Here is a 13,115-nt window from a genome sequence, read left to right on the forward strand (position 1 = left end):
TCCTCACTAACCTTTCTAGAGGTTTGACAGGCTATGACACTGACCCATTTCTAATAATAACAAAGCCTCAGGAAATGACAGTGAATTATAAGCTCATTGTTTTCTGACTACAGTAAAGAGCAATTCCCTTCCAAAAGCAAGTTCGTAGCGTGAATTCTTCTCATTTCAAAATACTATATGTGACAGGATATTTCCTTATTTAGAGCCTAAAGATTTCCCCTTATTTATCAGCCTGTTGAAACAGAGGAGAACTTGCCATCTGCCTCATTTTAGAATGGTTTTATTGACAGTGGATATTATAGTTCATCTTTTAATGTAAAGAAAGAAAAAAATGAAATATTTGCAATGACTCTTTCTGGGTACCTGATTTTCTTCTGTCTCATTCATGGTGCTTTGCAGCTGCTGGGTAAGTCACTGTTGTTTATCCTCAATAAAACTGAATATGAAAATGCTTTTATTTTTTACTTTGCTCCTTAGGCATTTTATTAGTGTCATAAACAGCCTAACTGTTCTTTTTTTAAAATTTAAGACAATATATGGTATTGCTGGGATATATTTGAACCCTCTCAGGAGAAGACATGGCTTCACACAAGAAATAAGGAGAGAGGGAGTTCCTAACAGGAGATTAGAAAATGGCAGAAAGAAGGACACAAGACAGGGCATTTAATTCTGAATTTCCAATTTTCAAACAGTTATGAAAAGATCATTGATGGCCCTGTGAGTGCGGGTTTGGGGTTGGGGTGGGCTTGCAATAGGAGATGAGGAAGTAACTAGACTTGTTTACCTTCCCCTGCCATTACATCAATTGTCCAATGACCAGACAAAGCAGTTAGCACTATGGGTGCCTCTGACTTCTGCAAGCATGGGAAACTGGCTTCTGCTCTCTCTCTCTCTCTCTCTCTCAAACAGATCAAAAGTAAAAACCCAGCCCAGAATATTTATATAGACAGGTACTTTTATAAAGAGCCACACCATCAGGCATATAACTGGAAATATAATAAAGGTATAATGTGTGCATGGGTGTAAACAAAAAAGACTAAGTATGTTAAGGTGGAACTGGGATTAAGAGTGCACACCAAGAATCTATGGTAAAAGAACTCTTCTGCAATACTGTATTTACCTGAAAAAACAAATATTAGAAACACAGGAACTTCACAGTTAAAAGTGAATATATTTGAGTGCTAAACATTTCAAACTGTGGAAATGCTCACCTAAGGCATCCAAACAATCTTAAATCTTCCTCTGGAAGCTCCTAACTTCTATAGCCTTTTAAGTGAATTGGGCCTTGTCTGGGCCCTACCTTTAAATGTAGGAGAGGCAAGCTCAGACCTTGGCATCAATTTCTTGAAGCTACTGAGGCTCCCACATTTCCACACATAGTCCTGCAGAGTTCTTCCTTGCCTGTGGTAGGCTTCTGGTTTTGTTTGGGGCAACCTGACAGGAAACTAAGGAACAGAGGCACAACCAAGACATATCTTAACTATAGTTACTTTCCTTTTAAACAGCATTATGAAGTTACAGATGTTTGCCCCCACATTCTGATCTCTCCTTTTCTGTGACTTGATGGCCTTGCCAAGCTTTCTGGCCACTGTGTCTAGGCTGTGAAACTTTCATACCTTCCCCCAGTCATGCTAGTTAAGGAGTCTATTATTCTGTGGGACTGGGACAATAGTTAAGAAGGAATTAAAGATGCACCCTAAACTGCACATTCAAGTAGGTGTCAAGTACCTTTCGTAGGTCAGGTAGCAGTTTGGAATGCATTACAGTAACATACTTCTGTGCAAAGCTAAATGTGTCCAGCACCTAACATAAAAAAGGATTTCAAAATCAAAAATGAACTTGTAATTCAATATGGATTCTGAATTTGACTTGGACATATAGGACACGTCCAGACAAGTATGGTAATGTGGTATGTGGTGCTACAAACATGTTTGCAGCACCACATACCATGCAGCCTAAAGCTCTCTGCACAGAAAGGGCATGCTGCCCAAGTGTGCGCTGCTGTTTTTTTCCCATGGTTTTTTTGACCCCTGGATATCTAGGGGTCAAAAAAGACTGGGAAAAAAACCCAAAGCAGTGCATGCTCGGGCAGCATGGGCTGCTAAAAAGCAGGGCCAGGCTGCTGGGAGCTGTGCTGCAGCTGCTGGCCAAGCTCTGCCCAGAAGGATCACCATGGCTGTACCTCTGGGAGGCCCCAGGACCCCAGGTAAGGCTGCTGGGGCCATTATAGTGATGGGCCCAGCCTCCTTTATGCCACCCAGGGCAACTTGCCATGTGCCAAAGTACGTGTGGCACGGGCATTCCCTGGGAACAAGAAGCACTGGTGCAAGGTGCACCACCGCTACTTGTCCCCAGGGAACCAAACATCCATACACTTCTGGATGCACCCATACTGTTTTGTCATAATATCAATACAATCTTCTTTTGTATACAACAGGTGGTAGGCACCTCACTGTGCTGAAAATCCAGCTGAGCTCTAATCTGTATCTATGGACACCAATTTCCTTAAAAAATCTGGTCTGGAATAATTTTGTTTCAAATCAGTATGGATGATATTAACTACTTTTTAAAAAAAATTAAACTAAAGTGTTCTTGAAAAGTTATATTAATACCAGCTAAACAGATATTTTATCGTGTGTATTCCTTAGCTCTTTAACAGAGTACAGTGGCTGTGTCCACATGTGAACTTTACTCTGGAGTAGACTAATTAGCTGTGGAGTAAAACATCACCGTCTATACATGCAACATTATTAGGCTGCAGTAAACTAATTAACACCATTGTAAGATAGTACTGTTTAGGACAGTACTATCTTACAGTGGAGTAATTAACTGCAATTAAATGTATGTGTAGACACTGACCATGGGCATAAACTGTGCCCAGTCAGCCCAACCAGCAGAGGCCCAGACTCCTGTCTGGTGCCTAGCCACATGGCTTCACACTTTTAGCACCCTCACGCCCCAGCCAGTCCCTCTGCTGCCTGACCCCAACTACCTAGAACCCAGGGCAGAGCAAGGCAAGAATGGCCCTGGCACAAATTGCCCCACCCCAACTCAAATTGCTGCTGTCTGGGGCTCATATGTAGATGCTTCACCTGGGAATAGTTTACTCTGGCTGAAACTGCTCTAGAGTTTATTGTTTCAAAATAATTGCACTTATAGATGCAGCATATATCATATATATATGATATCTATATCTACTTCACCCAGAGTATATCATATCTATAGGTAACAATATGGGAAAGGGTGAAAGTCCCTGAGATACCCCTAATGTTTGGAAAGGAATGGTACTACATTCCTGTAGACTTTCTGAAGTCAGCAAAAATCATGGGTCCAATGTGTACTCTCCTAGATCCAGACACCCTCCTATTGACTTAAAAGGTCATCAGGGAAGCCAATTTGCTTTTAGGTACCATCAAGTTAAAATAATTAAGTTAATATTTTTAGTGGCTATGCATGGCTATCTACATTCTAGTGAATGGTTTTTAGAGCCAGATATACTTTGGCTTCCTGTGCACTTAAGCTTTGTGGTTGGATGACAACATACAATCACAAGGTATGTGTACCAATTTTTCTCATGTTTCATAGTTTCATAGTAGCTAGGGTCAGGAGGGACCTGAACAGATCATCTAGCCTGACCCCCTGCCACAGGCAGGAATGAATGCTGGGTTCACAAGACCCCAGACAGGTGATCATCCAACCTCCTCTTGAATTTGCCCAAGGTAGGGGCAAGGACCACCTCCTTGGGAATTTGGTTCCAGATTTTGGCCACCCGAACTGTAAAATATTGCCTTCTGATCTCCAACCTAAACCTATTCTCCATCAGCTTATGACCATTGTTCCTTGTCACCCCAGGTGGTGCTGGGGAGAAAAGAGCTCTGCCAATTTGCTGTTGATCCCCCCGATAAGCTTGTAGGCAGCTACCAGTTCCTCACTCAGCCTCCTCTTGCTGAGGCTGAACAGGTTCAGTTCCTTCAGTCTCTCCTCATGTTTGTTGGGAGAAAAGTGAGCTAAGGAAATTTGGGCTAAATGATACTACTATCAAATGAATGCATAACTGGATAGTAACACTCAAAAGACAACTGTCAGTGGTCCAGTGTCCAACTGAAAGGAGGTATTGAGTGGTATCCTTCTTATTGGCAGATTAAAAACTGAATATAAGTCATAGAGTGAGAATATGAGTGGCATAGAATCATTCCAAAACAAACTGAAGAATATTAAGGTTGTATTACCAGGAATGATGTAAGTAAGTCACAGAGGGCATGTCTACGCATGTAATTATTTGCGCCTAAACTTAATACACCTTTGTTTAAGGCGCATGAAGGTGATTTAGGTGCACATCTACACTTGGGTGCCCTAATGTGCATTAAGGCATGTTAAAATATGTGGAGAAGCTTGAGAGAATCCAGAGAAGAGCCACGTGCATGATCAGAGGTCAGGAAAACAGACCTTATGACAACAGGCTGAGAGCAATGGGACTCCTTAGCCTAGAAAAGTGCAGGCATAGGGGTGATCTGGTGGCCACCTATAAGTTTATCGGGGTGTTCACCAGGATCTGAGGGAATGATTGTTCACCAGAGCACTACAAGGGATGACAAGGTCGGACGGTTATAAACTCCATCAAGACCAGGAGGTTCCTGGCTGAGATACAGGACCTCCACTTAACCCAGGAGGTGCACAGTCCCACCAGAGGAAATGCCTTGTTGAAGCTGGTCCTGGCCACAGGCGATGATCTGGTAAGGGGGCTTCAGGTCCTTGACCACCTGGGTGATAGCTATCATCGCTTGCTGAAATTCATCATCCAGCGCAGGGTGTCAAGGGCCTGCAGCAAGGCGGTAGCCCTAGACTTCAAGAGGGCCAACTTCAACGAGTTGAGGAGATTGGTGGAAGAGGCGCTGGGGTTCTTGAGGGCAGGGGAACTCAGTGCCCAAGATGAGTGGTCGTTCCTTAAGGAGACAATACTCAGGGCCTAAGGGGTGACAATCCCAACAAGCAAGGGGGGGAACGAGTGCCCCAAAGCTCCCCTGGCTCACCAAGGATGTCCGGGAATGTCTGGTTGCCAAAAAGGCGGTGTACATCCGGTGGAAGAGGAGGGGGTGGGCTATCTCCAAAGAGAAGTATACCTCCACTGCTCGGGCCTGTAGGGGGGCTGTTAGGAAAGCTAAGGTGGACATAGAGCTAGGACTAGAGTCGAAGATCAAAGATAATAAAAAGTCCTTTTTCAAATATATAGGGAGGATGAAGAAGGCACCGGGAAATGTGAGGCCCCTTCAAGATACACTGGGCAAATCTGGTGGTTGCGCCAGAGGAGAAGGCAGACCTCTTTAACAAATTCTTCACCTCTGTTTTCTTGTGCAGGGACCGGGACTCCCCCACCATGATTCAAGATGGACTCAAGGGGAATGCCTCCAGACCTAAGGTTGAGGAGGACTGGGTTAGAGTGCTTCTGAAGGGTCTGGACATGTTCAAATCAGCAGGTCCAGATGCTCTCAACCCCAGGGTGTTGAGGGAGCTAGCAGGGGTTATTGCAGGGCCCTTGGCATGGCTTCACAAGCGCTCGTGGAGCTCGGGCCAGGTGCCAGATGATTGGAAGATAGCCAACGTGGTCCCCATCTTTAAGAAAGGGAGGAGGGAGGACCTGGGCAACTATAGGCCTGTCAGTCTTACCTCAATCCTGGGGAAACTCTTTGAGAAGATCATCAAGGAGCACATCTGTGATGGGCCGGCACTGGGGATGATGCTCAAGGGCAACCAGCACAGTTTCATTAGGGGCAGGTCATGTCAGACCAACCTGACTGACTTTTACGATCAGGTCACAAAAGCATTGGATGCAGGTGTTGCCGTGAATGTAGTCTTTCTGGACTTCAGCAAGGCCTTTGACACTGTCTTCCACCCCATCCTCATTAAAAAACTAGGCAACTGTGGCATCAATGCCTACACAGTCAGATGGATTGCAAATTGGCTGAAGGGTCGTACTCGACCTGGGGGGAAGTGGGCAGCGGAGTCCCCCAGGGCTTGGTCCTTGGGCCCGCACTGTTCAATTTCTTTATCAGTGATTTGGATGACGGGGTGAAAAGCAACCTGTTTAAATTTGCTGATGATACCAAAATTTGGGGTGAGGTGGGCATGCTAGTAGGGAGGGAAAGACTGCAGAAAGACCTTGATAGGTTGCAGAGGTGGGCTAACAAAAACAGGATGCGTTTCAATACTGACAAGTGCAGGGTGCTCCACTCGGGCAGTAGTAACTGGCAGCACACTTATAAGATGGGAAACTCCCTTCTTGAGAGCACGGAGGCAGAAAGGGATCTTGGAGTCATTATTGACTTCAAGATGAACACTGGCCGACAATGCGAGGTCATGGTCGGTAGGGCTAACCAGACCTTATCGTGCATCCACAGGTGCATCTCAAGTAGGGCCAAAGAGGTAATCATCCCCTTCTATGTGACACTGGTCAGGCCACAGCTGGAGTACTGTGTCCAGTTCTGGGTGCCGCACTTCAAGAGGGATGTGAACAAGATTGAGAGGGTCCAGAGGAGGGCCACCCGCATGATGCGGGGACAGCAGGGCAGACCCTACAATGAGAGGCTACAGGACCTGAACCTGTTCAGCCTTCACAAGAGAAGGCTGAGGGGGGACCTTGTGACCATCTATAAACTCACTAAGGGGGACCAGAAGGGTTTGGGGGAGACCTTGTTTTCCCTAGCACCCCCTGGGATAACAAGGAATAATGGCCACAAGTTGTTGGAGAGTAGGTTTAGATAAGACATCCATAAGAACTACTTCACAGTTAGGGCAGCTAGGATCTGGAACCAACTTCCAAGGGAAGTGGTGCTGGCTCCTACCCTGGGGGTCTTTAAGAAGAGTCTTGATGTGTACCTGACTGGGGTCTTTTGAGCCCAGTTTTCCTCCTGCCTAGGCAAGGGGTCAGACTTGAAGATCTACAAGGTCCCTTCTGACCCTACTTCTAGGATTCTAGGATTCATTTCAGGCTGGACATAAGGAAGAATTTCTTTACTGTCCAAGCCCCCAAGGTCTGGAATAGCCTGCCACCTGGGTTCATGCACCTACATTGAATGCCTTCAAGAGAAATTTGGATGCTTATCTTGCTGGGACCCTATGATCCCAACTGACTTCCTGCCCCTTGGGCAGGGGGCTGGACTTGATGATCTTCTGAGGTCCCTTCCAGCCTTAATGTCTATGAAATCTATGAAATTGAGGCATGAATAGCTAAGTTGCATTAGTGCACATGTAGATACAGTAATGTACATTAACGCAGTGTGTATCCATTGACACACACCGCCTTAATGCTCATTAATGCATCTGCACATGCAATAATGTGACATAGATATTTGTGATTAAATTTGATACTTGCTTTAATGGGTATCAAATCTAGGCTCACATAGCTTTAAATCACCATTTATCAGGCTCATTAAGGGTGCACACATATAGAAGTATGCTCTTAATGAGCCTTAACTTGAGTTAATGCACATTAAATATGCAGATGTAGACACACCCAGAAAGTGGTTCTTCTACTCTATTCCACAATGGCAAGGCCTCTTCTGGAGTGTTCTGTTCAGTTTTGGGCACCACACATAAAGAATGATGTGATTAGATGGAAAAAATCCAGAGGAGGGCTCTGTGATTAAAAGTCTAGGAAAAGTGGGTTGCAGAAAGGTTGGAAGAACTGGGCTTATTTAGTCTGTAGAAAAGAAAAGTGAGAGGGATTTGATAACAGCCTTCACATATATGAAGTACATTTATAAAGAGGATGGTGATAACCTCTACTGTGTCCACAGGGGATGGGACAAGAAGTAATAGGCTTAAATTGCAACAAAGTAGATTCAAATGCTACATTACTCAGGGAAAGCACATTTTAAAGGTTGACTAAATAGATGATATTGCCTCCTACCACAAGGTAGAAAAGATTAGAAAGTTATGTAAAGTTTGTTTCTAGTATCAATTTGGAATTTTTGGCCCTTTTTTTCCCTCTTTAGTTGTCTATATGCTACACGGAAATTCATTTGGGGCCCCTGTGTCTTCCTTTTTAAGTTCAGTAACAGCATGCACTCTGAGGGTGCATCTACATGTATATTAATACACTGTAGTTACTGCACATAAGGTTTAATGCTTGCATAACCAAATACTAAATCAATATGCAACAGCTGGCTCTACTGAGCAGTAGTGCCAGTACATGGCTTTTTAGTGATATTAATTGTGCAGTAGCCTAATACTACTGTGTAGTGCAGTATTAGCATGGGCGTTGCCCTGCACATTACTGTGCAGTAGAATTAGGCTACTGAACAGTGAATATCTTGTGTAGATGTATCCTGAGTGTACAAATGCCAGCAGATCAGGTGGCTGGCTCTGATGTACAACAACTGTAGACTTTGATACAGACCAATGGTATGGATTTTGTCCATTGAAAGGTCAGTCTTGCCTTATTATGTATCATGTTTTTGATCAAGCCAGCTATTAAAATATCAAGTTCTGTGCTACCCACTCCCTCTTTCTTGCCTGCTTGGTCTTGCTATATCTAGTTCAGTGGCCCTCAACCTTTTAGACTCAAGGCACCCCTCAGAAAATACCAGTTCTTAGTTTTTACCTGTTTTTTGACTATAGAAAAGTAATAGAACAATTCTTCTGTTGTAAAGAACCCAGAAAGACCACACCATTGGAGAATGATTTTAAAACTGTGAAATCTTATTTGCAATCTCTAATTCATGTATGTACACCTAACAGTACTAGCATTATGTGGTACCCCAATAGTACCCTCTGAAGGATCTCAAAGCACTCAGGGTGCTGTGGCACCCTGGTTGAGAATTACTGTTCTAGTTACTGAATTTTTGCTAATCACTTAAATGAGATATATTTATGCTCCATATCCTCGATGACTTTCATAGATTTTCATAGATTTCATAGACATTAGGGCTGGAAGGGACCTTGGAAGATCATCGAGTCCAGCCCCCTGCCCACAGGGCAGGAAGTCAGCTGGGGTCATAGGATCCCAGCAAGATAACCATCCAGTTTGCTCTTGAAGGTGTTCAATGTAGGCGCTTGAACCACCTCCGGTGGCAGGCTGTTCCAGACCTTGGGGGCTCGGACAGTAAAGAAATTCTTCCTTATGTCCAGCCTGAAACGGTCTTGTAGTCGTTTATGACCACTCGACCTAGTCGTCATCCCTTGGGGTGCTCTGGTGAACAAACGTTCCCCCAGATACTGGTGGTCACCCCTGGTAAACTTATAGGTGGCCATCAGATCACCCCTGAGCCTGCGCTTTTCCAGGCTAAAGAGCCCCAGGGCTCTCAGCCTGTCATCGTAGGGTCTGCTTCCCTGACATCTGATCATGCGTGTGGCTCTTCTCTGGACTCTCTCAAGCTTCTCCACATCCTTTTTGAATTGTGGAGCCCAAAACTGGATGCAGTACTCCAGCTGCAGCCTCACTAAGGCCGAGTACAAGGGGAGAATGACGTCCCAGGATCTGCTTGAGAAGCATCTATGGATGCAAGCCAGTGTTTTGGTCGCTTTACTAGCCGCAGCAGCGCACTGCAGGCTCATGTTCATCTTGTGGTCAATGATGACCCCCAAGTCTCTTTCTTGCATAGTGCTAGCCAACATAGCACTGCCAAGCCTATAAGGATGCTGCGGGTTTTTCTTCCCAAGGTGGAGAACCTTGTATTTATCGGCATTGCACACCATCAGATTCTCGTCCGCCCACTTGCTGAGCCTGTCCAGGTCAGCCTGGATCACCCGCCTGTCTTCTGGTGTGGATGCTTTGCCCCAAAGTTTGGTGTCATCGGCAAACTTGGCCAGTCCGCTTCTGACTCCAGTGTCCACATCATTAATGAAGATGTTGAACAGTATGGGTCCAAGGACAGAGCCTTGGGGGACCCCACTGGTCACAGGACACCATGATGAGTGACTTCCATCAATTACTACCCTCTGGGTCCGACCCCGGAGCCAATTTTCCAGCCAGTGGATCGTGGAGGACCCAAGGCGACAATTGGCCAGTTTCTCCAAGAGGCGATCATGGGACACCAGATAAAAGGCTTTTTTGAAGTCAAGATATTTGACATCAATCTCTTCTCCCTTGTCCGGGTGATAGGTCACCTGGTCATAGAAGGAAATGAGATTGGTCAAGCAAGACCTACCCGCAACAAACCCGTGCTGGCTATCCCTTAAGATGTTGGCATCGGCCAGTCCATTAAGGATGGCCTCTTTGATAAACTTTTCTAAGATCTTCCCAAAGATAGAAGTCAGGCAAATGGGCCTATAGTTAGCCGGATCCACTTTCCTCCCTTTCTTGAATATAGGCACCACTTTGGCCTTCTTCCAGTCTTCGGGCACTACACCAGAGCGCCAAGAGTTTTCAAAGATCCGTGCTAGAGGCTGGGCTATGATGCTCGCCAGCTCCTTGACTACCCTGGGGTGAAGATTGTCAGGGCCGGCTGACTTGAAGGTATCCAGCTTCGCAAGATGTTGCTTCACGAAGTCAGCATTAATGGAGGGCAGGGGATCACCCTCACCTGGACTTCCCTGTCTCGTAGCGGGCGTGGGCGTCCCATGGGACTGATGAAAGACCAACGCAAAGTACCTATTTAATAATGACAAACCCTTTAGTTTGGGGAAGACTCGGGGAACAGCTTTTTCTGGTCCAATCCTCCCCCAGAGCAGAGCAGGAAGGAGATATACAAACTTTCATTCTTGTGAGAAAGAGGTTGAGAACTAGAACATCTCCCTTAAGGGGTGGGAAGTGGGCAGTGGGGTTCCCCAGGGCTCGGTCCTTGGACCCGCACTATTCAACATCTTCATCAGTGACTTGGGCGAGGTGGTAGAAAGCACCCTGTTCAAATTCGCAGATGACACTAAGATGTGGGGAGAAGTAGGCACACTAGAAGAAAGGAATAGGCTGCAAGAGGATCTAGACAGGTTACAGGGGTGGGCCGATGAGAACAGGATGGGTTTCAACGCTGACAAGTGCAGGGTAATGCACCCAGGGAGGAGGAACCAGTGGCACACCTACAGGCTGGGTAACTCCCTTCTAGCCAGTGTCAAGACAGAAAAGGATCTTGGAGTCATCATTGATGCCAAAATGAACATGGGCCAACAAAGTGGAGATGCAGTCAGGAAGGCCAACCATACCTTGTCTTGCATCCATAGATGTATCTCAAGCAGGTCAAAGGAGGTGATCCTCCCCCTCTATGCGGCACTAGTCAGGCTGCAGCTGGAGAAGTGCATCCAGTTCTGGGCACTGCACTTCAGGAGGGATGTGGCCAATATGGAGAGGGTCCAAAGCAAGGCCACCCTCATGATCAGGGGTCAGCAGGGCAGGCCCTACGAGGAGAGGCTGAGGGACCTGAACCTGTTCAGCCTCCAAAAGAGAAGGCTGAGAGGGGATCTAGTGGCAGTCTACAAACTAGTCAAGGGGGACCAGCAGGCATTGGGAGAGTCCCTGTTACACCGAGCACTCCCTGGAGTTACAAGAAACAATGGATACAAGCTAGCAGAGGGTAGTTTCAGGCTATACATTAGGAGGTGCTATTTCACTGTCAGGGCGTCTAGGACCTGGAACCAACTTCCAAAAGAAGTGGCACTGGCTCCTACCCTGGGGGTCTTTAAAAAAAGGCTGAACGAACATCTGGCTGGGGTCGTTTGACCCCAGTACTCTTTCCTGCCACGGCACGGGGTTGGACTTGATGATCTGCTCAGGTCCCTTCCGACCCTACCAACTATGAAACTACAAGGAGCATTTTTCCTCTGGGAGAAATTCAATGAATTCTTGTATGCTTCTCACCTCTACTGGAAGAACGTTGATTCTCTCAGTAGAAATGTAAAACTTGTATGTAGCCTGTAACCTTTATCTCATCTTTGCCCTTTCTTCCAAGCTGACACTTCTACTTTGGACTCTCTCACCCTGAAAGCAAATTACTTCCTCATGTAAAATGCTTTTTTAAGAACACATCAATACTGTTTCTGTGAATGAGGAATTTAAAGTACTGGCCACATTAGCACTTGCTCAAGCTCTTTCCTTAGCCTGTCACTTTACCAAGGACCCAGTTTTGCTACTTTTATCATTTTATCTGTTATCTTCTTTCAAGATAAGCATAATTAATTTTGATGACAATTTTCTGTGAACATGGATGGTTCCTAAGGTGACAGGACATTTAAATGACCGCTGTTTTCTTTTTTTGAGCTCAGGGCTGGCTCTTTGTTCACCAGTGTAATAGTTTACCCAATATTACCTTTTGTGAATCCAGCACAATGTCCCTCTCTATAGAGTAAATGCAAATGTTCCTCTAGCCCCTGAAAATTCAGATGTTTGAGAGAATGTTGTCAGTTAAAGCTGTAAAATTAAAAAAGAAAAAATGAATTCTCATCCTCATTTTATTTCAGTTTTTCTGTTGCTGATGGTATTGATGGGCCTGAGGAAGAATGTCTTGAATTCAAAAGCTTGTCTCACTCGATCGTAGTTACATAGTTGGTCCGATAAAAGATATCACTCTAGAAATCCTTGCCTCTTGGATGATGGTACTTTATAAATAATATCACATACTGTTAGACTGTGGCACATTTTACATTGGTAGAACTACATGCTCCATCTAATTGTAGTTGGGGCAATCATAATTAATGGCAATATTCAATTTCCCTTTTCAGATAATACTGAAATATTTTGGACTGCAAATCCTTTGACAGGTATCCACTATCAGATAAATCCAAGCTCATTTCTAACATGGCACAAAGCAAGGAGTAGCTGTCTGCAGCAGAATGCAGAATTAGTAAGCATCACAGAGATTCATGATCAAGCATTCCTGAAAGGTAAAGTAACAAAGGAATTATGAGAGAAAACACTGTGGGATACCCTGGTTCCTTTGAAGTCAGTGATAAGATTTCCACAAATTTCAATGGGATGGGGATTTTTAATTTTTTTCTGCCTGTCACAACTGTGTCTCAGTAACTTTCTGATCAAGCTTGTCAGCAGCAGTCTTAATGTTGCCTTTGAAAAAGAGAGAGCCAAATGTTCCTTTGTTGCCCAGGCCCTTGAAACCATCACTGCCTACAAGACAGGGGGAAGTGATCATTCCCTGTTTAGGAAACATAGTGATACTGGCCCTCTCTCCATT

The 13,115-nt window shown here is 45.1% G+C and overlaps 1 protein-coding gene across 1 annotated transcript in view; it reads left to right on the forward strand.

The window, feature by feature from the left end:
• Positions 1–148: 148 nt before the first annotated feature.
• Positions 149–13,115, forward strand: part of LOC102567543 (macrophage mannose receptor 1-like) — a 75,588-nt gene continuing 62,621 nt past the window's right edge. The window contains exons 1-2 of the mRNA XM_014601567.3: positions 149–406; positions 12,649–12,810. Of these exons, the coding sequence (XP_014457053.1) occupies positions 346–406; positions 12,649–12,810 (223 nt within the window). The 5' untranslated portion in view covers positions 149–345. The remainder of the gene's footprint in view (positions 407–12,648; positions 12,811–13,115) is intronic.

Source organism: Alligator mississippiensis, chromosome 5 (genome assembly GCF_030867095.1).
Source record: "Alligator mississippiensis isolate rAllMis1 chromosome 5, rAllMis1, whole genome shotgun sequence".
NCBI classification, from domain to species: domain Eukaryota; kingdom Metazoa; phylum Chordata; order Crocodylia; family Alligatoridae; genus Alligator; species Alligator mississippiensis.